Below are 26816 nucleotides of genomic sequence, written 5' to 3'. Positions count from 1 at the left end.
CTTTTCAAATCAATAGCGCTTAGAAAAGGCTGCTAGTGCGTTCCAGGCCTTAGACTGCATAACTTTGTTTGAATGGCTGATAGGTCATAGCAATTGCTGCACACTCCTAGCAAGTTAGAGTTCACCGCAGGGCTGTGGAGTCATAGAAATGTTTGGGTCGGAGGTGTCATAAGCTGAGGAATCCACAGCGCTGGTTGACGGACATCACCCACATCCTGAAGTATATGTAGCCAGGCATATATGTGCCCAGTATATGTAGGCAGGGGTATATGTGCCCAGTATATGTAGGCAGGGGTATATGTGCCCAGTATATGTAGCCAGAGGTATATGTGCCCAGTATATGTAGCCAGAGGTATATGTGCCCAGTATATGTAGGCAGGGGTATATGTGCCCAGTATATGTAGGCAGGGGTATATGTGCCCAGTATATGTAGGCAGGGGTATATGTGCCCAGTATATGTAGGCAGGGGTATATTAGCCCAGTATATGTAGGCAGGGGTATATGTGCCCAGTATATGTAGCCAGGCATATATGTGCCCAGTATATGTAGCCAGGGGTATATGTGCCCAGTATATGTAGCCAGGGGTATATGTGCCCAGTATATGTAGCCAGGGGTATATGTGCCCAGTATATGTAGCCAGGGGTATATGTGCCCAGTATATGTAGCCAGGGGTATATGTGCCCAGTATATGTAGCCAGGGGTATATGTGCCCAGTATATGTAGCCAGAGGTATATGTGCCCAGTATATGTAGCCAGGGGTATATGTGCCCAGTATATGTAGCCAGGGGTATATGTGCCCAGTATATGTAGCCAGGGGTATATGTGCCCAGTATATGTAGTCAGGGGTATATGTGCCCAGTATATGTAGTCAGGTGTATATGTGCCCAGTATATGTAGGCAGGGGTATATGTGCCCAGTATATGTAGGCAGGGGTATATGTGCCCAGTATATGTAGCCAGGGGTATATGTGCCCAGTATATGTAGTCAGGGGTATATGTGCCCAGTATATGTAGTCAGGGGTATATGTGCCCAGTATATGTAGTCAGGTGTATATGTGCCCAGTATATGTAGCCAGGGGTATATGTGCCCAGTATATGTAGCCAGGGGTATACGTGCCCAGTATATGTAGCCAGGGGTATACGTGCCCAGTATATGTAGCCAGGGGTATATGTGCCCAGTATATGTAGTCAGGGGTATATGTGCCCAGTATATGTAGCCAGGGGTATATGTGCCCAGTATATGTAGTCAGGGGTATATGTGCCCAGTATATGTAGTCAGGGGTATATGTGCCCAGTATATGTAGTCAGGGGTATATGTGCCCAGTATATGTAGTCAGGGGTATATGTGCCCAGTATATGTAGTCAGGGGTATAGGTGTCCAGTATATGTAGTCAGGTGTATATGTGCCCAGTATATGTAGTCAGGTGTATATGTGCCCAGTATATATAGCCAGGTGTATATGTGCCCAGTATATGTAGCCAGTGGTATATGTGCCCAGTATATGTAGTCAGGTGTATATGTGCCCAGTAAATGTAGCCAGGTGCCCCCCCCCCCCCCCCCCAGGAGGAGAGAGCGAGGGAAGGAGAGCGGCACCCTCGTTCTCTCCTCAGGAACGAAGTGCGGTGGCTGGCAGAGGGGCGGAACTTACCTGCCGTGTCTCCGTCTGGTCTCGTCGCAGGATGATTTGCCACTACTCTGGTCTGATCCAGACCACAGCAGCGGCTGCGGCACCAGAACCTGCGGCGCTTGGAGCGACACGGAAGGTAAGTCCTGCCCGCTGCAAACGCCTGACCGCAGTTCGTTCCGGAGGAGAGAGCAAGGGAGGGAGAGCACCCCAAGGTGAGGGAAGGGGGGGGGAGATGGCCCCCTTCGCCGCCGCTGCCCACAGCTCTCCCTCCACTGCGCTGCTCTCCTCCGAGAGCTAACACTGCGACGCATACCCGAAGCTGCCGCAACACATGTATGTATCGCGGCACATGGGTTGTGAACCACTGGGATAGAGTAAGGAGAGGTTAGCTTTTGATGTCAAGGTCAGAAGGTTAAAGTGTGTTGTCACATCCAAACAGGTCCCTGAATCTACCAGATTTTTTTTTCTTCTTACCGAGTCTGAGTGCCTTTGCCTAACCCGCAGGTACTGTGCAGTGCCAGTTGGATTGTGAAAACCAGGGTTGGACACGGTACAGCAAACGGGGAACAAAGGCGCCAGCAGGCTAAAAGTGGATAAAATCTTTAAAATTGCAGTCGAGGCGCTACTCCTGCTACTGCTGAAATTCTGTTGTCCCCACGTTTATTGCCTGATGAAGCGGGCGTGGCCTGCGAAACGCGTTGCACTTTTGGGGTACTATATAAGAAATGTGATTACTATTATACAGACAGTCTTTCGTGTCTGCTTTATGGAGGTAAGTCCACCACTTTCTCCAAGCAAATTTTAAAGGTTTTATCCACTTTTACCCTGCTGGCGCCTCTGTTCCCAGTTCGCTCTATCACTTTAGGTTCCCTTTAAGATATGGCAGGTGTTACTTACAACATGAAGTCCTGTTCCCAGCAGGGCTGGTCCCCTCTCACCGTCACCGTCGTGCTCTTCACATTTTGCACCTTCAGTGTGACATACGTGTTGAATTTATCTAGGAGAGGAAAGAAAGGATGCAGATAAGCACAGAAGCATAATAGCAATAGAAGCACAGTCATGCTACAGTAATGACACATTATCTAATGCTTCTGAACGGAGCACTGACAGCTGTGATTACAGACAGCGGTGTACGAAAGGTGGCCATACAGCACTCCGTGTGCCACCAGATCAGCAGTGCAGCAATAGGGGATGCAGAGGTTGCAACCGCACCGGGGCCCCTGACCAGAGGGGCCACTAGTAGCGGATACTGCAGCTTTCCTTGATAGGTTTTGGGGGTCCATATCAATGCAGAGATTGGGGCCCTGTGTAAAAACTTGAACCTGGGCCCCATGTAAAACTTGCACTGGGGCCCCAAGCTCCTTAATTATGCCACTGCAACAGATCCACCATTAGATAGATTTCCAATTAGACCAAAACTGATCAGAGAGGGATCCATTGCCAGGCCAGACAGATTTCAGCATTAAAGGGTAAATGAAGTGAGAGGTACAGGATCTTCTCAAAAAATTAGCATATTGTGATAAAGTTCATTATTTTCTGTAATGTACTGATAAACATTAGACTTTCATATATTTTAGATTCTAATACACACAACTGAAGTAGTTCAAGCCTTTTATTGTTTAAATATTGATGATTTTGGCACACAGCTCATGAAAACCCAAATGTCCTATCTCAAAAAATTAGCATATTTCATCCGACCAATAAAAGAGAAGTGTTTTTAAAACAAAAAAAAGTCAACCTTAAAATAATTATGTTCAGTTATGCACTCAATACTTGGTCGGGAATCCTTTTGCAGAAATGACTGCTTCAATGCGGCGTGGCATGGAGGCAATCAGCCTGTGGCACTGCTCAGGTGTTATGGAGGCCCAGGATGCTTCGATAGCGGCCTTAAGCTCATCCAGAGTGTTGGGTCTTGCGTCTCTCAACTTTCTCTTCACAATATCCCCCAGATTCTCTATGGGGTTCAGGTCAGGAGAGTTGGCAGGCCAATTGAGCACAGCAATACCATGGTCAGTAAACCATTTACCAGTGGTTTTGGCACTGTGAGCAGGTGCCAGGTCGTGCTGAAAAATGAAATCTTCATCTCCATAAAGCTTTTCAGCAGATGGAAGCATGAACTCACTTTTGAACCAGAAACAGCGGCAGAAGCGCCTGGCCTGGGCTACAGAGAAGCAGCAATGGACTGTTGCTCAGTGGTCCAAAGTACTTTTTTCGGATAAAAGCAACTTTTACATGTAATTTGGAAATCAAGGTGCCAGAGTCTGGAGGAAGACTGGGGAGAGGGAAATGCCAAAATGCCTGAAGTCCAGTGTCAAGTGCCCACAGTCAGTGATGGTCTGGGGTGCCAGGTCAGCTGCTGGTGTTGGTCCACTGTGTTTTATCAAGGGCACGGTCAATGCAGCTAGCTATCAGGAGATTTTGGAGCACTTCATGCTTCCATCTGCTGGAAAGCTTTATGGAGATGATTTCATTTTTCAGCACGGCCTGGCACCTGCTCACAGTGCCAAAACCACTGGTAAATGGTTTACTGACCATGGTATTACTGTGCTCAAATGGCCTGCCAACTCTCCTGACCTGAACCCCATAGAGAATCTGTGGGATATTGTGAAGAGAGAGTTGAGAGACGCAAGACCCAACACTCTGGATGAGCTTAAGGCTGCTATCGAAGCATCCTGGGCCTCCATAACACCTGAGCAGTGCCACAGGCTGATTGCCTCCATGCCACGCCGCATTGAAGCAGTCATTTCTGCAAAAGGATTCCCGATCAAGTATTGAGTGCATAACTGAACATAATTATTTGAAGGTTGACTTTTTTTGTTTTAAAAACACTTTTCTTTTATTGATCGGATGAAATATGCTAATTTTTTGAGATAGGAATTTGGAGTTTTCATGAGCTGTATGCCAAAATCATCAATATTAAAACAATAAAAAGCTTGAACTAATTCAGTTGTGTGTATTTGAATCTAAAATATATGAAAGTCTAATGTTTATCAGTACATTACAGAAAATAATGAACTTTATCACAATATGCTAATTTTTTGAGAAGATCCTGTATATGGAGGCTGCCATATTTATTTCCTTTTAAACGATGCCAGTTGCCTGGCAGTACTGCTGATCTATTTGGCTGAATTAGTGTCCTAATCACACCAGAAACAAGCATGCAGCTAATCTTGTCAGATCTGACTTTAAAGTCTGAAACGCCTGATCTGCTGCATGCTTGTTCAGGGGCTATGGCTAAAAGCATCAGAGGCGGAGGATCAGCAGGGCTAGCAGAGAATGTGCACAGTGTAAAAAGAAATAAATATGGCAGTCTCCATTTCCCTCTTACTTCAGACGTTCTTTAAAGAGAAACTATGACCAAGAATTGAACTTCATCCCAATCAGTAGCTGATACCCCCTTTCTCATTAGAAATCTTTTCCTTTTCTCAAACGGATCATCAGGGGGGTCTGTATGGCTGATATTGTGGTGAAACCCCTCCCACAGTGTGATGTCATGACCATGGTCCTGGCAGTTTCCTGTCTGTGAACCTTGTTGCATTATGGGAAATAACAGCTGTTTACAACTGCCAAAAAAGCAAGCAGCATCTCCTTCCACTGACGTCACCTTCCAGCAGTAAAAATGTCACCATGTGATAAACATCACAATGTAAATCAGGGAGAGGAAAGATTTTACAATGGGAAAACACTGACTAAATTTTTACATAATTATTGTAAAAATGAAGCACTTTTTTATCACATTATTTTCACTAGAGTTTATTATTTATTGTATTTATAAAGCGCCAACATATTACGCAGCGCTGGACATTAGTTTAGGTTACAGACAATATTTAGGGGTGACATACAGCAAAATGACAATACCTGAATACAAGAAAAACCAGATCACGCAGCACAGTATGAGTACAAGGTAATGCTTAGTCAGTCACTGGATGGAGCATGGAGATTAGGCAAGTTTGGTTCACTCCATAGCATGGGTGCACAGTAATGGAGGTGCATGATCAGGTAAGACATAAAAGGAGGAGGACCCTGCCCAAAGGCTTACAATCTAGAGGGAGAGGTAGGGAGACGACCAGAGTTCAGCTGTGGGATTAGAGCACTTGTGAGGGGTGGTAGGCCAGAGTGAAAAGGTGAGTTTTGAGAGCCTTCTTGAAGATGTTGAAGGAGGGGGGCTGCCCTAATGGGTGGCGATAGGGAGTTCCATAGTGTTGGAGCAGCTCTTTAAATCTACTGGAAGTCGTCTTGCTGCCCCCCACATGTATATGTGTCTCCTCCGTGCCAGTATGCAGTGATGAAGGCTCACCTTGTCACACATCAGCATGAATCCTGACCTCCTCCAGTGCCCGGCCTCATTGCAAGCACCTGTACCACATGACATTGGCACATGTAGTGACATTAGTTAGCTGGTGTCACATGGTACAGCGGTGACAGACACTGGAGGAGGCAAGGAGTCTCAACGGCCTGACAGGTGAGCCTTCAACACACACATGGGCACAGGGAGACACAAGTAGGGACACCAGCCAGTGGTCTGAAGGTCATCTGGAAATAAAACACTGTTACCGCCACGCACTTTTTAAAGTGTGCCTTAACTCTTGCACAGGACAGAAGAAAACAGAGAAATGCACCCTGTATGTAATTTAGAGAGTTTAGCCTGTGTAATTCCCCCTCATTTGTGACTAATCACCACTGTAATTTGATCTCTCAGCTGTGTCAGTTGGCTGCCTTGACAGAGCAGCTAATTTGTCAGCACAGGATGGTAACCCTATGACTGCTTCCACGAAAGCAGGAAGTAGACACACTGCAGGTTCATTGCAGGATTTGCCTCAGCTGTAAAGCTGAATCCCTACCTCGCAACCCAGGAAGATGGATCGCAGCGACATCACTCAATGACAAGCGCTCCCTAGGGGGGGAACACGCAACGACACACCACGGGCACAAACTTTGGGATCTTAAAAAGAAGATCTTTAAAAAGCTGGTCATCGGAAAAAAATAAAAAAAAAAATAAAAAAAAAAATCGCAAGGTGGGTACAAGCCTTTACAAATAAATGTTTTCCTTTAAAGGTTATTATGCTGTTGCTTATCTTTTAGAGCAGAGATGAATTTTTGAGTTCAGGTCCGCTTTCCTACTTTTTATTACCCATACAGTTATCATATTTGCTTTTGTGCATAAGTAATATTGTCTGTTTACAAATTACAAGTTTCCAAAGTTTAGTTTATTGTACCCTGAAAGCTGCCATTGCATTTTATTCAAACGGCTTTTTATTATATATTAACATCTTCTAATGAGCTGTTCTGAACTGTGTGTGTGTCTGAAGCTCAGAGAGCTCCTTTTCACTCGTTACACTGTGTTTACACACAATGTACCAAGATTGGAATGTAAACAAAGATACTGTTATCTACAGTTTGGATGTGGATTGAAGCTGGATTGAAGCTTGTTTAAGAATTTCAGTGATGTTCTGCTAAAAAATAAATTCTGGGATAGTAGCTTTCAAGCTGTGAGGAATCTTTTAGAACAAAGTAGAAATGCTGGCTTTCAGACCACTTTAACCTCCTGAGCGGTATGGACGAGCTCAGCTCGTCCATCACCGCCGGAGGCTGCCGCTCAGGCCCTGCTGGGCCGATTTTCTTCAAATAAAGTGTAGCACACGCAGCCGGCACTTTGCCAGCCGCGTGTGCTGCCTGATCGCCGCCGCTCTGCGGCGATGCGCCGCGAGCAGCGGCGAAAGAGGGTCCCCCCAGCCGCCTGAGCCCAGCGTAGCCGGAACAAAAAGTTCCGGCCAGCGCTAAGGGCTGGATCGGAGGCGGCTGACGTCAGGACGTCGGCTGACGTCCATGACGTCACTCCGCTCGTCGCTATGGCGACGATCTAAGCAAAACAAGGAAGGCCGCTCGTTGCGGCCTTCCTTGTTTATTCTGGGCGCCGGAGGCGATCGGAAGAACGCCTCCGGAGCGCCCTCTAGTGGGCTTTCATGCAGCCAACTTTCAGTTGGCTGCATGAAATAGTTTTTTTTTTATTAAAAAAAAACCCTCCCGCAGCCTCCCTGGCGATCTCAATAGAACGCCGGGGAGGTTAAGCCAAAGTAGAGTGCAGTATACTTTGGCTAGAAAACAGACATGTCTTTGTCCGAAACAGCTCTTGGCTGGTGTCTGTCGCCCCCCATGCAGTATCTAATCCTGAATCCTGCAATTTGGATGGTGCTGCTGTAATGAAGTATCCTAATGATAGGTACACACCACACAATTTTCTGTTCGATTTTCTGTGAGATTTACCTGCCAGATAGATTTTTTTCCAACATATCAGAAAAAAAAAATCTAACTGGCAGGTAAACAGAAAATTGTATAGTGTGTACCTAGCATTACACTTGTATCCAGCCAGACATTGGGCTCAATTCTGGTAGCGTTTAGTAAATAATTACCTCATGGAATTGGGTTTACCTCATGAGGGAAATCAACTTTTGAATTCTGGTAGTTTAAAGAGAATCTGTATTGTTAAAATCGCTCAAAAGTAAACATACCAGTGCGTTAGGGGACATCTCCTATTACCCTCTGTCACAATTTCGCCGCTCCTCGCCGCATTAAAAGTGGTTAAAAACAGTTTTAAAAAGTTTGTTTGTAAACAAACAAAATGGCCACCAAAACAGGAAGTAGGTTGATGTACAGTATGTCCACACATAGAAAATACATCCATACATAAGCAGGCTGTATACAGCATTCCTTTTGAATCTCAAGAGATCATTTGTGTGTTTCTTTCCCCCATGCACTGAAGTTTCAGGCTGCTCTTTTCTTCTTGCAAACAGCTTTGCCCTTGTTTGTAATTCCTCAGTATGGGCTGGTGCACACCAAAACCCGCTAGCAGATCCGCAAAACGCTAGCAGATTTTTAAACGCTTTTTTTTATTTTTATGAGGCGTTTTGCTAGCGTTTTGCGGATTGCTGCTGCGGTTTTCAGTATAGTAGATTTCATATATTGTTACAGTAAAGCTGTTACTGAACAGCTTCTGTAACAAAAACGCCTGCAAAACCGCTCTGAAGTGCCGTTTTTCAGAGCGGTTTGCGTTTTTCCTATACTTAACATTGAGGCAGAAACGCATCCGCAATCCAAAAAATGCCTCACCCAGGCATTTTTCGTTTCTGCAAAACGCCTGCCGCTCTGGTGTGCACCACCCCATTGAGATACATTGACCAAGCAGATCCGCAGCCGCAAGCGGATCTGAAAACGCCCAAAAAGCCGCTCGGTGTGCACCAGCCCTATGTGAAAGCCCAGCCAGCTCAGAGGACGATTTATCCAGCTGATTAGAGCAGCTTCTCTCTTCTCTCTTATCTAAATAACACACAGGCAGTGTGCATAGAGGGGCCTGGAAGGGGGAGTTCATAGCAGAACCACAACACTGAAGAACTTGGCAGCCTTCCAGACACAGGCCGACAAGTCTGACAGGGGAAAGATACATTGATTTATTACAGAGACTGTCATAGTAGAAAGTGCTGCAGTTAGGGCTGGTTCAGACGGACGTTTGGAGGCGTAGCGTTCGTTGGCGTCGCGGCGGCAATGCGTTCGGGCTTTCAGCAGCGTTTGCATTGCGTTCGGATGCGGTCGCGTTTTTTCTTCCCCTAGGGGGACATTACCCGTCGCGGTTAACCGCCCCTGGAAGCAACATGTAGCTTCCAGGGGCTCCTTGAACGCCAGTGAAAATCGGGACCCGAACGCCGCGTTCGTGCAAACGCGCGTAAAAGCTTGGTACAAACTCTCCCATTCACTTGAGTGGGAGCGTTTAACGCCAAGCCCCGAACGCTGGCAGTAAACGCTCTGCAAGCGTCCGTCTGAACCAGCCCTTAGCCAGAACACATTAGAATAGCTTTTGGAACATGTAGGATGATAAAAAACAGGATGCAATTTTTGTTACGGAGTCTCTTTAAGTAAAGTTTTACCTCATGTAATTTCATGAGGTAATTCATGTGGTAATTTTCTACTAAAAAAAAAAGTGTGGTATTTAGTAGTGAAATACCTCACACTTGAATTCTGAAGAGAAGGTGCGTGTTTGCATGTCTTTTACCTCACATAATTAGACCTACCTCTACAACATGATAAATGCAGTGCTGTGACAGAATTGTGATATCTGTCACATAACATGGAGCCTTTTCAGCTTGTTCTGTGTTCATGGCCCCCATATTTTGCTGAAATAAGTAAAAGTGATCTGACCACTAGCTTCCATTTAGTTTTAAAAAAGAACAAGTGCTCCAAACCCTGTACAATCCTTCATGATTTTTTTTTATTTTTTTTTATAATGGATGCCTATAAATTGACTTTTCATAGGTTGCTACATAATCAAATACACCTTCCCTCAAAAAACAAAACAAAACAAAAAAAAAAAAACGACATCTTCCAAAGACTATCCTAACTTATGGGAGACAATTAAAGACTATTACCTATGTGCTGCAGGCTTACCACAGAAATACCTCATGTTTTACCTCACTCTATGCATTTACCTCATGTTTTACTGCATGTTTTACCTCATTTTTGGAAATGAAGAAAAATCTTTTAGAATTGATAAAAGAAGAGGAAAATACCTCATGAGGTATTTTACCTACCAAAAAAATATTTACCTCACATAGCTACCAGAATTGAGCCCATTGTGCAATATTTGAGTCTATGGACTTTTGAAATTGACTGATTCACATTCCTGACCTTTAATTCTAGTTACACACCAGTGTTCTCCCCAGAGCCTATTACCCGGGCGGAGCGCCCACCTGGGTCTCTGTTCCCGCCCGGCTGATTTGATTAGCCTCGAGTCTAAAGCAGAGACACTTTCCTCTGCTCGTAGTTTTAATTCAGGCAGCGCTGAGTGCAGAGACACATCTCCGCCCTCCTCCTCAGCGTCTCCTTCCTATCCGCAGCGAGGGGCGGGGGAAACTCCTAGCACAGATGAGTCAGACCTCGGGAACTTTGCTGGAGCCGACCATAGAATAGAGTGTACGGCTCTATTGCTATTCCTTTTGGTGGTCACCCGATCTTTCCCAGCAGTGGACACAGAAGCTCTCCTCCTCCTCTATCTGTGCAGCAGATACAAAGCCCCTTCCCAGCTCCTTCCATTCACAGGAATGTCGGAATACTCAGATAAGTGTGGCTCATTAACATATCACCACGCTGGTCATTCAGTGTGAAGAGAGATCTGAGTGGTTTACAGGGCTGTAATATGAACCTGGTGCAGCATTCACTCTGTCCCCTGTGTCCTTGCACTTTATGCCAGACTGACATCTTTTGTGTCAGTGATTGTAAAATCACTGTGATATCCAGTTTTTAGTATGGGCAAATATGAATGGCAAAAAGTTCAGTTCAGCCTGTCTTATCTCTGCAGTTACAGTAGTTTAGGTGGAAAAAAAGCCATAAGTCCATTAAGTTCAGCCAGAATACTTGTATGTCTCATATCGCTGTGCTTTGAACTAGCATGTTTTTTGCAAAGTCTCCTCTGGAATCCTCACCACTCTGTTGCCTGCCTGTGTGATCAGCTAACAAAAAAAAGTTCCCCTGGGGGGTACTCACCTCAGTAGGTGGGGGAAGCCTCAGGGTCCCAATGAGGCTTCCCCCTCCCCTGAAACTACAGGCAGTCCAGCGCTGGATCCCCTGAAGTGTCCCGGAATCCTCCCTCGACAAGCATTGATTTACCTTTCCTACCTCCAGCGGAGGCGCTGTTGCGGCTCTCCGCACGAAGATAGGCAAAAATAGCCAATCTCTGTCGGGTCCGCTCTACTGCGCAGGAGACTTGCGCCTGCGCAGTAGAGCGGCCCGACAGCGATTGGCTATTTCCGCCTATCTCCGAGCGGAGAGCTGATACTGCGCCTGCGCTGGAGCCGGGAAGGTAAATATTCACATCCCCGCTGTTCGGGGAGTGTTATCGCCACTGCCGTGGGACAGAGGAGGATGGGGGAAGCCTCAATAGGATCCGGAGGCTTCCCTCACCCGAGGCGAGTACCCCCCAGGGGAGGTTTTTTTTTCATTACAGGTTTTCTTTAAGTCAGCACTCCGCTGCTCCTAGTGTATGTCCAGCAGCAGGAGTCACAATACATTGCATGCAGAGAGTGTTGAATGTCAGGTCATATATGTGATGATGGGGCTATGGCACTAAGGCCCCATTCACACTAAGATACTTTTCCAGGAATTTACAGAGCTTTGCTGAATGCCAGCGAACAGAGCAGCACTATGACAAAGTTTCCCTCAGGAAGCATTCACACTATAATTGTGATGTATGTAAAATCAAATGCACTGCATACAGCATTTTGGGATCGTTTGCAATGCGATTTTTGTTTCTTGAACAAGTTACCTTGCTCCCCCCACCAGCACTCAGCATTATGCCAACCTCTCCCCACCCAGCGTGATCCACTCCCACCCCACCCAGTGTGACCCTCCCTCTCCGTTCAGTGTTTCCTTACTTTCTCACCCAGCAGCACCCAGCGTGACCTTGCTTCCCCACCCGGCTACTTTTTCATGCCACCCGGCTGGAAAATATTTCTGGGGAGAACACTGCACACGATGCATTTTTTCGGTCGAATTTCCATCTGATCGATTTTTTTATTTTATTTTCCTGATCGATTCTCATCTTTTCTTATCCATTTCCCTTCACTTCTATCAGAAATCGACCAGAAAAACAATCAAAAACAATATCGGACATGATGGAGATTATCTATCGAACCATCTATCTGCCGATAGCATTACATTTATAGTCGACGCAATTTATTGGAACAGTGTTTTTTTCGAAATAATTAACAACAAATTCTTTCAGATTTTTGGTTCTTAGCGTGCTGGTCTTTGCTACACAATACACTTGAAAGCCAGGCTTATATCCGGAACCGCTGGTGTATAGTATAGCCTGTAGCTAATAAATGTTACAGAGCCACATCAGCCCCACATGCAGACAGCCTGTTTCGGACTTTCTGGTGCTCATCAGTGCATGACAGGGATTAATATTATGGCTGTATGGGATAGGGGCTTGTACCAGTACTACAGAATACCCCGACAACTTACGGCAACTCCGAATCACTAGGAAAGTATAAGAGGCTAAAAAGAGACCAAAAAGCCCCCCTACTAAAAAGTAAGCAGTTAAAATCTGACAGAACCGACAGGTTTTTGGACTATACCATCTCCTCATGGGGGATTTTTAGAGTTTTCTCTGTTTTCTTAAAGCATTCCCTGAACGGCAGTTGTTAAGTCAAACTGACAAAATAGTGTGCAAGTGAGAAGGGAGGCTGGCTGGTATCTTCTGCTGGGTACACACAGATTTTATGGTCGATTTACTGTCGCTTTACTGTCAGATCGATTTTTTTCAACATCCCCGATTTGCATTCCGATCGATTCCCGAGCATTTTCCAATCGATTTCCTATTATTGTTAATGAAAATTTGTTTAGAAAATGCTCGGAAATCAATCAGAAAGCAAATCGGACAGGTTGGGAATAATCGATCTGACCCAGCATTACTGTTTAAGCAGTTAAAATGCCATTCAGGAAACGCTTTTGAAAACAAAAGGAAAACCCTGAGAATCACATGAGGAGATGGACTAGTCCAAAACCTGTCAGTTCTGTCAGATTTTAACTGCTTGCTATTAATGCAGGAGTGGTCCTTTAAGCGAGGAACTGTGGTTTCCCACGATCACGATGTATCGCTCTCGAAGACGGAAGATGCTGCTGAGACTGCCCTGGGCTGGGCTAATGCATTGCCATTATAGAATAATGTCGGCATGGAAGTGGTTACGGGACTTCGGATTTCTCCGTTTCAAGGCTTCTCAGTGTTCTAATAGAGCACAGCGAAGCATGTAATCAATGCAGAGTCCCAGAATACGGAAGGTTTATTATTAGAATAAGATCTGGGCTGAGCACATGCAGGCTGGCAGCGATTGCACGGCGCTGAGAGACGCCGCTGCAGCGAGGGGGCCGCATCTGAGGCAAGACACAGCCAGCTTCTGTCAATGGGCTGTAATTGATGCTTGGCTACCGGAGAGAGGAACCGCTGCTCAGCACGCTGCACGGGGGCGGGGATTCAAGCCACGCCACCGGAGAGGAACCACGGCTCAGCACGCTACACTGGGGGAATCAAGCCACGCCACCGGAGAGGAACCACGGCTCACCACGCTGCACGGGGGGGGATTCAAGCCACTCCACCGAAGGGAGGAACCACGCCTCAGCACGCTGCACGGTGGGGGGGGGGGATTCAAGCCACGCCACCGGAGAGGAACCACGGCTCAGCACGCTACACTGGGGGAATCAAGCCACGCCACCGGAGAGGAACCACGGCTCACCACGCTGCACAGGGGGGGGGGAATTCAAGCCACTCCACCGAAGGGAGGAACCACGCCTCAGCACGCTGCACGGTGGGGGGGGGGGGATTCAAGCCACGCCACCGGAGAGGAACCACGGCTCAGCACGCTACACTGGGGGAATCAAGCCACGCCACCGGAGAGGAACCACGGCTCACCACGCTGCACGGGGGGGGGGGGGAATTCAAGCCACTCCACCGAAGGGAGGAACCACGCCTCAGCACGCTGCACGGTGGGGGGGGGGGGGGGGATTCATGCCACGCCACCGGAGAGGAACCACGGCTCAGCACGCTACACTGGGGGAATCAAGCCACGCCACCGGAGAGGAACCACGGCTCACCACGCTGCACGGGGGGGATTCAAGCCACTCCACTGAAGGGAGGAACCACGGCTCAGCACGCTGCACGGGGGGGGGGGGGGGGGGAGATTCAAGCCACGCCACCGGAGAGGAACCACGGCTCAGCACACTGCACGGGGGAATTCAAGCCACGTCACCGGAGAGAGGAACCACGGCTCACCACGCTGCATGGGGGGATTCAAGCCATGCCACCAGAAAGGAACCACGGCTCAGCACGCTGCACGGTGGGGGGGGGGGGATTCAAGCCACGCCACCGGAGAGGAACCACGGCTCAGCACACTGCACGGGGGAATTCAAGCCACGTCACCGGAGAGAGGAACCACGGCTCAGCACGCTGCACGGTGGGATTAAAGCCATGCCACCGGAGAGAAGAACCGTGGCTCAGCACGCTGCACGGGGGGATTCAAGTCACGCCACAAACTGCTTAGCGTTCCTCAGGGACCCTCTGTGGGCAAACTTTTCTATTTCAGTGCCAATAAAAGTTGGATAAACCTGGAGATGCCCACTCTCTAGTTGCTCCAAGCGGTTTCGGGTCTCTGCCATCACCAGGTGTCTCTGCTGACAGCACTGAGCCGAAACCAGCGATACAGAGACCACGATGTGAGTGGGCTCGTCTGGAGGCACCTTTAGGCTACGTTTCCACTTGTGCGCCGGCATGTGTCTTGCGAGACGCAATGCCGGCACAGCTGCTGCCTCTCGCAGCCGAATTCCTCTAGCCGCGCTATGCACGTCTATGGGATTCGGACAGTCCCGCACAGAATTATGCTGCAGGGCCTCAGATTTTTCTTCGGCCACGAATTCGGGTGGCTTACATAGACTTCAATAGGCTGCTAAAATCCATCCGAACTCGTGGGCGAGGAATCGGCCCAGATTCGCAGCAATGGAAACCCAACCTTAGTTCAGTTTTGCTTTAAAGTGGACCTGAACTCTTGCACAGGACAGAAGGAAAACCTAGAGAAATGCACCCTCAGTGTTCTCCCCAGGCTCTTTTAGCCAGGTGCTCCACCCAGCTAATTTTGGTGAGCACCCGGCTGTCATGAGCTGGTCTCCTTATCCTCTCCCTCAGCTGTAAGCAGAGTTGCACAGAGAAGCACCTCCCCTACATTCCCCAACCCAGCTACTTTTTCATGCCACCCAGCTGGAAAAAAAATTCTGGGGGAGAACACTACACCCTGTATGTATTTAGAAAGTTTAGCCCAATTCCCCCTCATCTGCGACCAATCACTAGTGTAATTTGATCTCTCAGCTGTGTCAGCTCAGGAATCTACTCTGCCACGGCAGAGCTGCTAATTTCTTAACACGGATGTTAACCCTTTGTCTGCTTCCATGAAAGCAGAAAGTAGACACACTGCAGATTTGTTGCAGGGATTGTATCAGCTGTAACAAAAATGTTTTTGATTATGCTGTTGCTTAACTTTTAGAGCAAAGAGGAAGTTCTGAGTTCAGGTCCGCTTTACAGGATACCCGAAGTGACGTGTGACATGATGCGATAGACATGTGTATGTACAGTGCCTAGCACACAAATTACTATGCTGTGTTCCTTCTTTTTGTTTCTCTGCCTGAAAGAGTTAAATATCAAGTATGTAAGTGGCTTACTCAATCCTGACTCAGACAGGAAGTGACTACAGTGTGACCCTCACTGATAAGAAACTCCCCCTTTTTAATCACTTTCTTGCTCTCATAACCCATTTTCTGCTAGGAAAGGGTCTTCTAGTTGCAATTTCTTATCAGTGAGGGTCACACTGTAGTCACTTCCCGTCAGCCACTTGCATACCTGATATTTAACTCTATCAGGCATAGAAAGAAGAAAAGGAACACAGCCTAGTTATTTGTGTGCTAGGTAATGTACATACACATCTCTTTCTCATCAGGTCACGTCAGTTCGGGTATCCTTTAACAAAACTCCAGTTCAGGTTTGCTGATCTCTTATGAAGCAATCCTAGGAAAGCGTTCTGATCACTAGAGATGTATGACGAGCGTATCCAGCGAGCTCCCAGCCTCGGCGATTGTCTTATGACAGGTTTTGTGACGCGCGGTCTGGCAGATCGCTATCGGTAAGAAGTCATAGAAATCTCTTTTGTGCAGGAGAGGAGTTTAATAAAGAGGCCGTCTCCCCGGAGCGGTGGGAATGTGACCGCGGCGTGGATATCTGGTGACCGCGCTCCCCCGTCATTACCCTTATCTGTCAGCAAGCGGCCTGTTTTATTAGGTTTTGATACACATCAGTCAGTGTGTTTATTATTATAATCAGCAATGCGCGGCGTCCGTACGGAGTGACGCCAGCCGGTCCTGCGCTCCCCCCCCCCCTATTAGTTATTACACAAGAAGGGATTTATCTGTCTGTCGTCAGTCCAGCTGTGCTATCTGCCACACCGGCTGCAGTGCCTTCCCTACAATCAGGCCTGGCAGACTGCATGGAAAGCCATAACAGATACTTATACGCCGGCTTCATCAACCCTAAACTGCCTTCTGATCAACAGTGCAGCTATAGAAGCCCTGTAGTGACATATAGTCAGGCCCGGATTTACATCATAGGAGCCTATAGGTACAGATGTCCTGGCACCCTAGACTTCACCCTCCACAAACATACACCATCCCCGGGCCGGACCGCAAATGTGCTGGCTGTACAGCTGTCCCTTCTCCCTTACCTCCCTTGCCTGTCACAGGTAGCTACAGGTGCCTCTTAGTATTAAGTAGCCAGACGTACCCTAAATATCAACCACTTCAGGACCAAGCTAGTTTTCACAATTCTGCTATGCCTTTGCTTAACTTTTTGCCGACCACTCCACGCCAATTGGCGGGAACACAGCGGCCCCAGGACCGCTCAACACCAACTGGAGTAAAGTCCTAGGTGTGGAGACTGCAGAGGATCATGTGTGCCGATGTGCACGCACTTGAATCAGTCTCCCAGCGGTGAAACTGCCGTCTATTTACAATGCACAGCGCGGCAATCTAAGGCAGCGCTGTACTGGGGACAGCCGTGTGTCATGGTTGTACCCCTGGGAGGCACAGGAGCGATGGATGTCATAGGCTGGCAGGGGAGGGAGGGAGGGAGGGTAGAAAAAAAATAGCACATTTTATAATGGTTTACAGATTAATAATAAAAAAAACAAAAACATAACCCCCAGCAGCAATCAGAAAGTGCTGTTGGTGGGCAGAAAGGGTAGGGGGGGGAATCAGTTGTGTGCTGGGTTGTACGGCCCTTCAGCGAGCCCTTATGGCTGCAGTGGTCCAATTTGTAAAGAATAGCCTGGTCACTGGGGGGGGGGGGGGGGGGGGGGGATAAAGCCTGTGGTTCTTAAGCAGTTTAGTTGACAGATCGTTAAAGTCTACCCAAACATATTTAGTCTTTGTTTTTTTCCAGGACTTTCTGTAGGGCTTTCTTTTGATATCATTTAATTATAGTAAATCTGGAGTTTGTTTGTTTTTCAGAGATAATATGCTTAAAAAAAAATCAATTTTCAGAATCTTTCAACCAAAAATATGTAAATGTCCCACATTGCAGCAGTAAAACTTTCAGAAACTGATTATTCCATAGGTTGTTTATGCAGAGATGTCAAAATTATGTAATTTATTTTTTAGGTACACTGTAGAGACACTAAATACAGGTGGAACATAGGATTTTAAGACCAAAGAAGTGATAATTATGCAATCCTGGTGATCAGGTGATCAGGAGCCAATCAAAATCACTCCTCATTCATTCCTGAAGGTGCCAGCTGTCCAAGTACACAAAAATGCTGGAGTAAAAATTTACAATGGCCTCAATTCACTAAGCTTTATCAAACACGTTATCAAACGTTTGACAATTTACGTGATGGGTAAAGTCTAATTTTGAATTCACTAAAATTTCACTGTGATCGAATCTGCTGTGAAATCGATGCGCAAATGCTGACCGAACGACCGATTTCCATCTGAAATCGATCGTTCCCGTCGATCTGTACGCGCGGAAGATTTCGCTCGATCGTCAGCGGGTCGGGAATGCGTCAATAGCGGCGTTCGAATGCTGACGACCAACGCTAGCGGCAATACATTACCTGTTCCGCCGGCACATGTCCCCGCTCTCCCCGCTGTCCCTTATCCACGCTGGGCTCCGGCTGGCTTCACTTACTTCCTGTCCCGACAGGAAGTTTAAACGGTAGAGCGCCCTCTACTGTTTAAACTTCCCCCGACAGGAAGTAAAATGAAGCTGGAGCCCAAAGCGGAGAAGAGACAGCGGAGACTGGGGGACTCGCTCCGACTGGATCAGGTAATGTGCGAGTCCTATGGGAGAAAAGCGCTTTACAAATGTTATTTGTTGTTGTTTGTTGCAATGTATGCGGGGGGGGGGGGTTAGAGGGGGTTGGGTGGGCAGCTCCACAGATTGTGAATCGGTTTCATAGTGAAATCAATTCAAAATCTGTTTGCAGTGTAGGCAGCCAATAGATCTCTCTTTGATCAGATTCGGTCACAGATGGATCTATCTGCTGGTCGATCTGGTGGCAATCGACCATTTTATGGCAGCCTTTAGGTGTTATAGATTTATTGAACGTTTTATCGATAAAATATTATATATAACACCTTAGTGAATTAAAAATTAGATTTTACCAATGAGGTAAATTACCAAACGTTTGATAAAGCTTAGTGAATTGAGGCCAATGTGTGAGCATTCATAGACAGGACATAGATTGTAATACGCATGGTCCTGAAGTGGTTAAGTAGCTAGAGGTGCCCCAAGTATAAGGTATTTAAAGGAACCTATGTACTAAGTAGTAGTAAAAGCTACTGTACATGCACAGCTATGGGGATTCGGGTGCGAGCTGCAGGAATCTGCCATCCATAATCGCACCTCCGTGTGATTCGGACAGGCAGGCCACTGTAGGTATAAGGCAGCACTTCCCTGCCCCTCTCATAGGTGGGGAAACGTTACCGATTCGCTATTAATTTGGCTCTAGTGGAAACGGACCCTTAAAGGGACTCCGAGCAGTGCAGAAACTATGGAAAGATTCAGATCATTTTAAAGCTCTCTTTCTCCTCTTTCCAATGATATATAAACCGCCGCTCTACGCCTTTTAATTTTCGCTATTTTCGCGATTGAAATTGCCACGGCCGCGATTTCAATCGCGAAAATAAAGAAAACTAAAAGGCGTAGGGCAACGATTTAGGTGGCGCCAGAAAGAGGAGAAAGAGAGCTTTAAAATGATATCCATCTTTCCATAGTTACATTGAATTACACAGGCCGACTTTTTCTGCTGAATGGAGCTGCTGACACTGGGGAAAGTGTCGTCCTGTGTAATACAATATAACTATGGCTTGATGGATATCATTTTAAAGCTCTCTTTCTCCTCTTTCTGGCGACACCTAAATCGTTGCCCTACGCCTTTTAGTTTTCTTTATTTTCGCGATTGAAATCTCGGCCGTGGCAATTTCAATCGCGAAAATAGCGGAAACTAAAAGGCGTAGGGCAGCGGTTTATATATCATTGGAAAGAGGAGAAAGAGAGCTTTAAAATGATATGCATCTTTCCATAGTTTCTGCACTGCTCGGAGTCTCTTTAAAGGGAACCAGAGACGAACTGTATTAAAAAAAAAATGAAACCGCTTTTATACATACCTGGTGCTTCCTCCAGCCCCATAAGCCTGGATCGCTCCCACACCGCCGTCCTCCGCTGCCTCTATTGCCACTACCGGGTCCCGTCACTTCCGGCGGACGCGACCAATAGTACGCAAGAGCAGGGACTCCCTGCATATCCTTACGCATCCGCCTGCGTAGTATGGAGGTGCATGCGTAAGGATGTGGAGGGAGTCCCTGTTCTTGCGTACAATTGGCCGCGCCGCCGGTAGCGACGCACTGCGCTTGCGTCGACTGGCCAAAAGTACGGGGCTCGGTACCAGCGGACAGAGGCAGCGGAGGACGGCGGCGTGGGGAGCGATCCAGGCTTATGGGGCTGGAGGAAGCCTCAGGTATGTATAACATCTTTTGTCCAACGTCTTTGGTTCTCTTTATGAGCTCATTCCCACTGAGGGAGTCTCAGTGAGTTTTGACGCACTGCACATAGCGTGCGTTTCACAAGGGAACATGAAAGTCCTGACTTTCATTTTATCATTCACACTACAGCAGTGAGTTGATGTGCATTTCAAAGCGTCAGGAGTTAAAACTCATGGAAATGCACATGATCCAATTCATGCATTTTATCTCACTAAAGAAAACCAGAGATCAAATTAAACTGCTGACTCTTGGTCAGCCTCTGATGAGTCCCAAGGGACAAAACGCGTAAGGCGGAGCGGGGAGCGTCTGACGTTACAGGAAGCAGAACAAGCATCGCCTGGGCACAAGGTAGTTTGAAGTGGATACACCATTGCAGATAGCGGGACGCCGTAACCGTATCAGAGGGTGCATCACTGGGACAGGAACCCGACATGCTTGATATGCCTAGAATCATCTGAGGATGACGTGAGTGCGCAATTTAGCGCAGGGAAACTGATTTTTAAAAAGATTTTATGCTATGTGTTGTGTTTATTGTTTTTATTGAGGAAAGTGGATTAAACAGTCGTTTGATACTTGGATACATCAGATCGTTGTGGATTACTTCTTGCGCTAGACCCACCTGGCTTTGAGGTGGTGTATATCTGGTGAGCCTGCATCTTGCTAGGAGATTGGTGATTAAAGTGCACTAGGGGGGGCGTGGCTAAGATGGCCGACTGAACGGACGCTTCTCACAGAGCTCCGCTGCCCAGCATCTCCCTAGCGGATAATTTACAGGCTCTGGAGCGATTTCTTCCGAACATTACTACTCCTAATACCCCCTGCAGTAACGGAGAACAACCTGGAGCCGTGGCGCGAACCCCCTCGGGAGGAAATCCAGCTAGATAACCTCCCGTCAGTCTCCACGTGGGATTCTTGTGCCGGCCCAGAGAGAACACCCAGATCTCAATACCGGGCTTCTCCATACCCCGAGATGCCGCCTAAAGCAAACAAGAATAACAAGGAGAGGGAGGACAATGGAGACTCTGCCGACCAACCTCTTTCAACACCCCTCCAACAGAAATCAACTAACCGTGGAAAGCAGCACAAAGATGGAGGCGGCCAAGAGGAAAGTGTGGAGGAGGGAGCGGGTTTACCATCTTCTGCGGAACTCCTGGAAGCAATCCGCACCTGCCAAACTACCTTAACGGTTAAAATCGATCATTTGGACACCAGCCTCAGCCTGTTAAGAGACGATATGGGGAAACTGAGGGACAGAACCAAGGAGGTGGAACAGCGCACATCAAATCTGGAGGACACCGTACAGTCCCATAGAGTGGCAATCCCCGGCATGCAACTTCGCCTTACCCATCTGGAGGAGAAGTCGGTGGACGCGGAAAATCGCAACCGCCGGAACAACCTCCGCATCATTGGGCTGCCAGAAGGAACTGAGGGAAGCAACACAACTACCTTCATGGAGGATCTTTTCCGGGAGCTGCTTCCAGGGGATACATTTTCCAACCACTTCGTGATAGAACGTGCTCACCGAGTACCAGCACGAAAGGGTCCCCCAGGCTCACCTCCCCGTCCCATCATATTGAAGTTGCTCAACTTCCGAGATCGTGATGCCATACTGTCAGCTGCAAGGAAGGCAGGAGAGCTCCGCTACAATAACTCCAAGATTATGATTTTTCCGGATTACACTATAGAAACCCAGCGCCAGAGGCAATCCTTCCAAAATGCCAAGAATAAGCTAAAAGAAAAAGGCATTGCTTATTCCATGCAATTCCCTGCTAAGCTCCGTGTGGAAGACGGGGAAACCGTCCAATTTTTCGAAAAACCTGCGGATGTTTTCAAATGGCTGGACACCTTACCGGTCAAATGAGTGAGTACTTTTATTTCTCTTGGGACGCTGATGCATATACCAGGGGTTGTGTGTGTTTACAAGATGGGGGGGGGGGGGGGGGCAGAGTGGAAGCTGCTGTGGTGCATTAACTGGGACATTTGGTGCATTCCGAGTACAAGGTCGCATACCCAACTAAATCTTAAAATGGCGGCGGATCTTTCATGGGCGGAGGGTAACCACGCACCCTGTTGTTTTACTGCCCAGGCTTCCCGCTCTCACATTCCCGCCCTTGGACATGGGCCAACCTTGCAACAATCTAGTTGTTGACAGATGCCGAGGCGCGCCTAGGTCCTGCTGAACTTTCGTTATTGATGACTGTAGAGCTTTGGCTCGGCACCCCTCCAGAACTCTAACTACAGAACTCATGCACTACAGCCCCAGGCAGGTGCCCGTCTATGGAATATGAACTGAATCAGCAAAAGCTCCAATTCAGATCGGGCCAACTTTATATGCTCTCGTCAAAACTTTTGTTCACAGTTATGTTATTTCACGCTAAAATGTTTAAAGTTATCCTGAATAAGATTGCCCCTATGGTAGAGGATTAGGCATGATCACGAAGCCACCCATTGCCCCAATCTTCACTAAACATGCAGGTTACCTAACAACAAATTCAAAGTCTCGATCAAGGCAGATCTATTACTGCGGAAATGTCTTTCATTACCTTTATAGGGAGGGGAGAAAATCTGGGTGGCTAAGTCATAATTCTGGGTACTACTACTAGCCTCATTCTTAAAATACCGGGGAGGGGCAGGCAAAATATCATATGGCTGAAAATGTTATCCTGTTACGTTAATTTAAACTACTTCTTGCCAGTAGATGGGGTTGTAGGACTGTAAACGGGGGCGCAGCGGTTGAACGGTGATTAATCCCGGCTGACTGCTGGGCCCCATGCAGTCTCTGATCTGTGTCATACTACACTGTTTCATTTCTGTGGGACACCACACGGAATTGCAGGTCAGACAACAACACCCTTCTCTAAAGCTCCAGCAATAATTTTAATTGACAGTAGGGGGTGACAGGAGCGCCTGCAACGATACACATTTTGAAGTCTTGCATCTGAAACTATGCCCTTACTTGGTGCGCACTCTCTCCACTTTCCCTTTTCCCTTAATTATACCTGCCTTCTCTTCCTACCGTCTCCCCCTTCACCCTCCCACCCTCTCCATCTTACACCTCTCTCTCTAATGCACAGCTTGGCTGAATACTTGCACAAATACTGAGCAGATATCATATCCTTCTCTAATATACACTCAGCCTCACTAGAAGGGGGTGGGAAACTTTACTACCCACTTATACAGGGGGCTACCCCATATTGATGTCATCTTAAACTAGCACCTATAGGCAATAACATAATGCCACAACCAGTACTATTGCCAACAGTTATTTTAGCAAGACCAAGAGATATCTGACCTGCAACGACTCCTCTCAGATTTGTCATATACGCCAAAGAGGACAATTCCTATAAATTTATAATCAGACATCTATCCAATTACTCTGATCCAATTTATGTCCACTACTACTCTGTTATAATGCAGAGAACATATATGGCAAAGCTGACAACCAAGTTTTTAACCTCCTGACAATGTCGGGAGCCGCTGGGCAGCGGACCCCTGCCCTTGGCCACTACCCACACTAAGACGGGCCTCTAAGTTGCCGGTCTTATTCTGTAAATTCGTCCCTTCACAGGCGGATAGCCTATCAGGGGGACGACTATTGTTCGGGGACTAAGCTACATCAGTTGGGTTAAGTTGTAGCAGGGGGGGTAACGGGTGTTATAAATATGGGGGAACATTATCAAGGTCTCCCCCATCTCTTCTTTTTTTATTTTTCAAATGTTAGAATGTTTAACTTGTTTTTGTTAATACAGTCCAGCCTGCACGGCATATCTGGTTGCAACGGCCCTGGTCGGGCCGCATGCCTGGCGTTTTGCTCTCCAGAAATCATCCTGATATGCGGTTCCACCCTGATTAAGGTACCACTTACTCTTTGTTATGACTAACATAATATTTTGGAATGTACGAGGGCTAAACTCAAAGGTAAAACGGTCACTAGTATTTAACTACCTAAAACAATATAACCCACAAATTTGCATTTTAACTGAAACACACTTGCAAGGTAGTAGACTATTATCACTCAAAAAACCGTGGGTAGGCCACTATTACAACGCTTCATACTCCACATACTCCAGAGGGGTATCCATTCTGATTCACAAGGCATTACCATTTCAAATGCTCAATCTACACCTGGACAGCTTAGGAAGATATGTTATCCTGCATGCTAAAGCACACGAAAAGGAGGTCATTATAGTGGGCCTCTATATTCCTCCCCCTGCAGAAGTTCAAATACTTTCAAACATCATGGAAAAAATAGCAACATTTACTACCGGTAATATACCGACATTTCTTTGTGGAGACTTTAACATGGTGATGTCTCCCTCAACAGATAGATTAATACCAAATCCGCGAGACTCTCTACTCTTATATCACTGGGCCCAATCCTTTGGATTATTAGACCTCTGGAAAATTAAAAATCCCACAGAACCAGGCTACACATGCCACTCCTCCTCATACGCCTCTCTATCTAGAATAGACCTAGCACTAGCTAACACCATGGCTGCGACATGGGTAAAATCGGTCGGGCTTCTTCCTCGGGGGATTTCTGATCATGCCCCTTTACTAATATCACTAGACCTACCTCATAATAAACCGAGACCCCTATGGAGGTTGTCAGAACGATGGCTTTCACATGATTTCGTGCAAATGAATGTTATAGAACCACTTCAACGTTTCTGGCCAGAAAATGTCAAATCAGCCTCACCTCCAGTAGTCTGGGACACCTTTAAGGCCGTGGCAAGAGGTCAATTTATCAGAGCCATCTCGGAAGCCAGAATACAGGATAAGATATATCTAATCAAAGCAGAAGAGGCAGCAGCAGAGGCCGAGAGACAATACATTACCAATAAATCCAAAGCATCATATGACACCTGGCAAACATCACTAGCACATCTATCAGACAAACAAAAATCCGTCCTATCAAAGGCTGACTTAGCAAAATGCACCCGTATATATGAGCAGGGAGACAAGACTGGCAAACTGCTAGCATACCTGATAGGGGAAGAGCGACACAGCTATCATATAGGCTTAATACAAAACCAAGCAGGCGAGACCCTGAGCAATGCCCAAGACATAAATAATGAATTTACAGCCTACTACAAAAAACTCTACTCCTCACCCCAACCCAGCCCACCATCACAAATTATGGCATTTTTAGATACTCTGCACTTCCCAGTGGTGTCTGCTGATGACAGAGTTTTCCTGGAAGCAGACATCACTGAGGAAGAGATTAGAGAAGTTATTAAAGGCCTGCCGGACTCTAAATCTCCGGGCACAGACGGGCTGTCGGCAGCCTTTTATAAACAATACAAAAAAATGCTCACCCCGCGCCTTCTTCGACTATTCAAACACATTCTAGAAACAGGCAACCTTCCCCACTCAATGCAAGAAGCGCTAATTACCGTCCTCCCTAAAAAAGGCAAAGATCTAACACTATGTCAATCATACCGCCCGATTTCCCTACTGAACCAAGATTACAAAATACTAGCTAAAATACTCTCCATCCGATTGAACTCAATTATCACCAAAATAATACACCCGGACCAGTCCGGGTTTATCCCAGGTAAAGGCACCGACATTAACCTGAGGCGGTTAATGACTAACCTCGAAATAACTCATGATCACGTCGGTTCACGCGTGGTAGTTTCCCTTGATGCCGAAAAGGCCTTCGACGTGGTGGATTGGGATTTTCTATGGGGGACCATGCATAGATTTGGCATTGGTGCTAGGTTTGTGCAATGGATCAGAGTGCTCTACACCACGCCGAGGGCCTTAGTACATACTGGGCTAAATATCTCTATCCCTTTTGTGCTTTCGAGGGGAACGAGACAGGGCTGCCCGTTATCGCCAACACTGTTCGCTATTGCAATTGAACCGCTAGCTATTATGATTAGGGCCAACACACAAATTCGGGGATTACAATATGGGTCTTGCTCAGAAAAAATTTCTCTATACGCAGATGATATACTACTATATTTAACAGACCCCGGCCCCTCTCTAGCAGCCGCACTCTCCTCCATTAAAACATACGGATCCCATTCTGGCTTTAAAGTCAATTGGGACAAATCGGTGATACTGCCACTAGACACACAAGTCATCCCCCCTCTTCCAGTAAACCCTCTCAGATGGGTATCGGAGATTACCTATTTAGGGATCAAAATTACGAGAACCCCCACAAGACTACACCCGCTTAAACCTCCACCCCGCGCTGACCAAACTCAAACAGAAATGCCAAGCTTGGAAATCCCTACCCCTAACACTACTAGGACGGGCAAACGCCATCAAAATGAACATGTTACCTAAAATTTCTTTACTACTTTAGAAAATTGTCCAGTGTTGCTTCCCAAAAAATTCTTCACAGAAATAAATAAAAATATCTCCGCCCTACTGTGGTACCCCAAAAACCCCCGTATCGCACTGTCAGCACTGCAGCTCAATCAAACCCAGGGAGGCATTAGCCTTCCTGACTTTGAATATTATTATTGGGCTTCCAGCTTGGTTAGCATACGTTGGTGGTTTGCTCAATCTCCACTAAATCCTGCTACTGTTCTGGAGGCTGAAATCATGGGCTCATATAA

The 26816-nt window shown here is 46.9% G+C and overlaps 1 protein-coding gene across 14 annotated transcripts in view; it reads right to left on the bottom strand.

Moving 5' to 3' along the window:
- The window catches only part of UNC13B (unc-13 homolog B), a 540439-nt gene that overhangs the window by 408966 nt on the left and 104657 nt on the right, over positions 1–26816 (bottom strand). For all 14 annotated transcript variants that reach the window (XM_068252311.1, XM_068252316.1, XM_068252301.1 and 11 more), the window contains one exon: positions 2524–2623. In XM_068252311.1, the coding sequence (XP_068108412.1) occupies positions 2524–2623 (100 nt within the window). The remainder of the gene's footprint in view (positions 1–2523; positions 2624–26816) is intronic.

The sequence above is a fragment of the Hyperolius riggenbachi genome, chromosome 1 (assembly GCF_040937935.1).
Source record: "Hyperolius riggenbachi isolate aHypRig1 chromosome 1, aHypRig1.pri, whole genome shotgun sequence".
In the NCBI taxonomy this organism is placed as follows: Eukaryota; Metazoa; Chordata; class Amphibia; order Anura; family Hyperoliidae; genus Hyperolius; species Hyperolius riggenbachi.
Note: the sequence above shows the minus strand (reverse complement) of the source record. Positions and strands in the feature narration are given on the sequence as shown.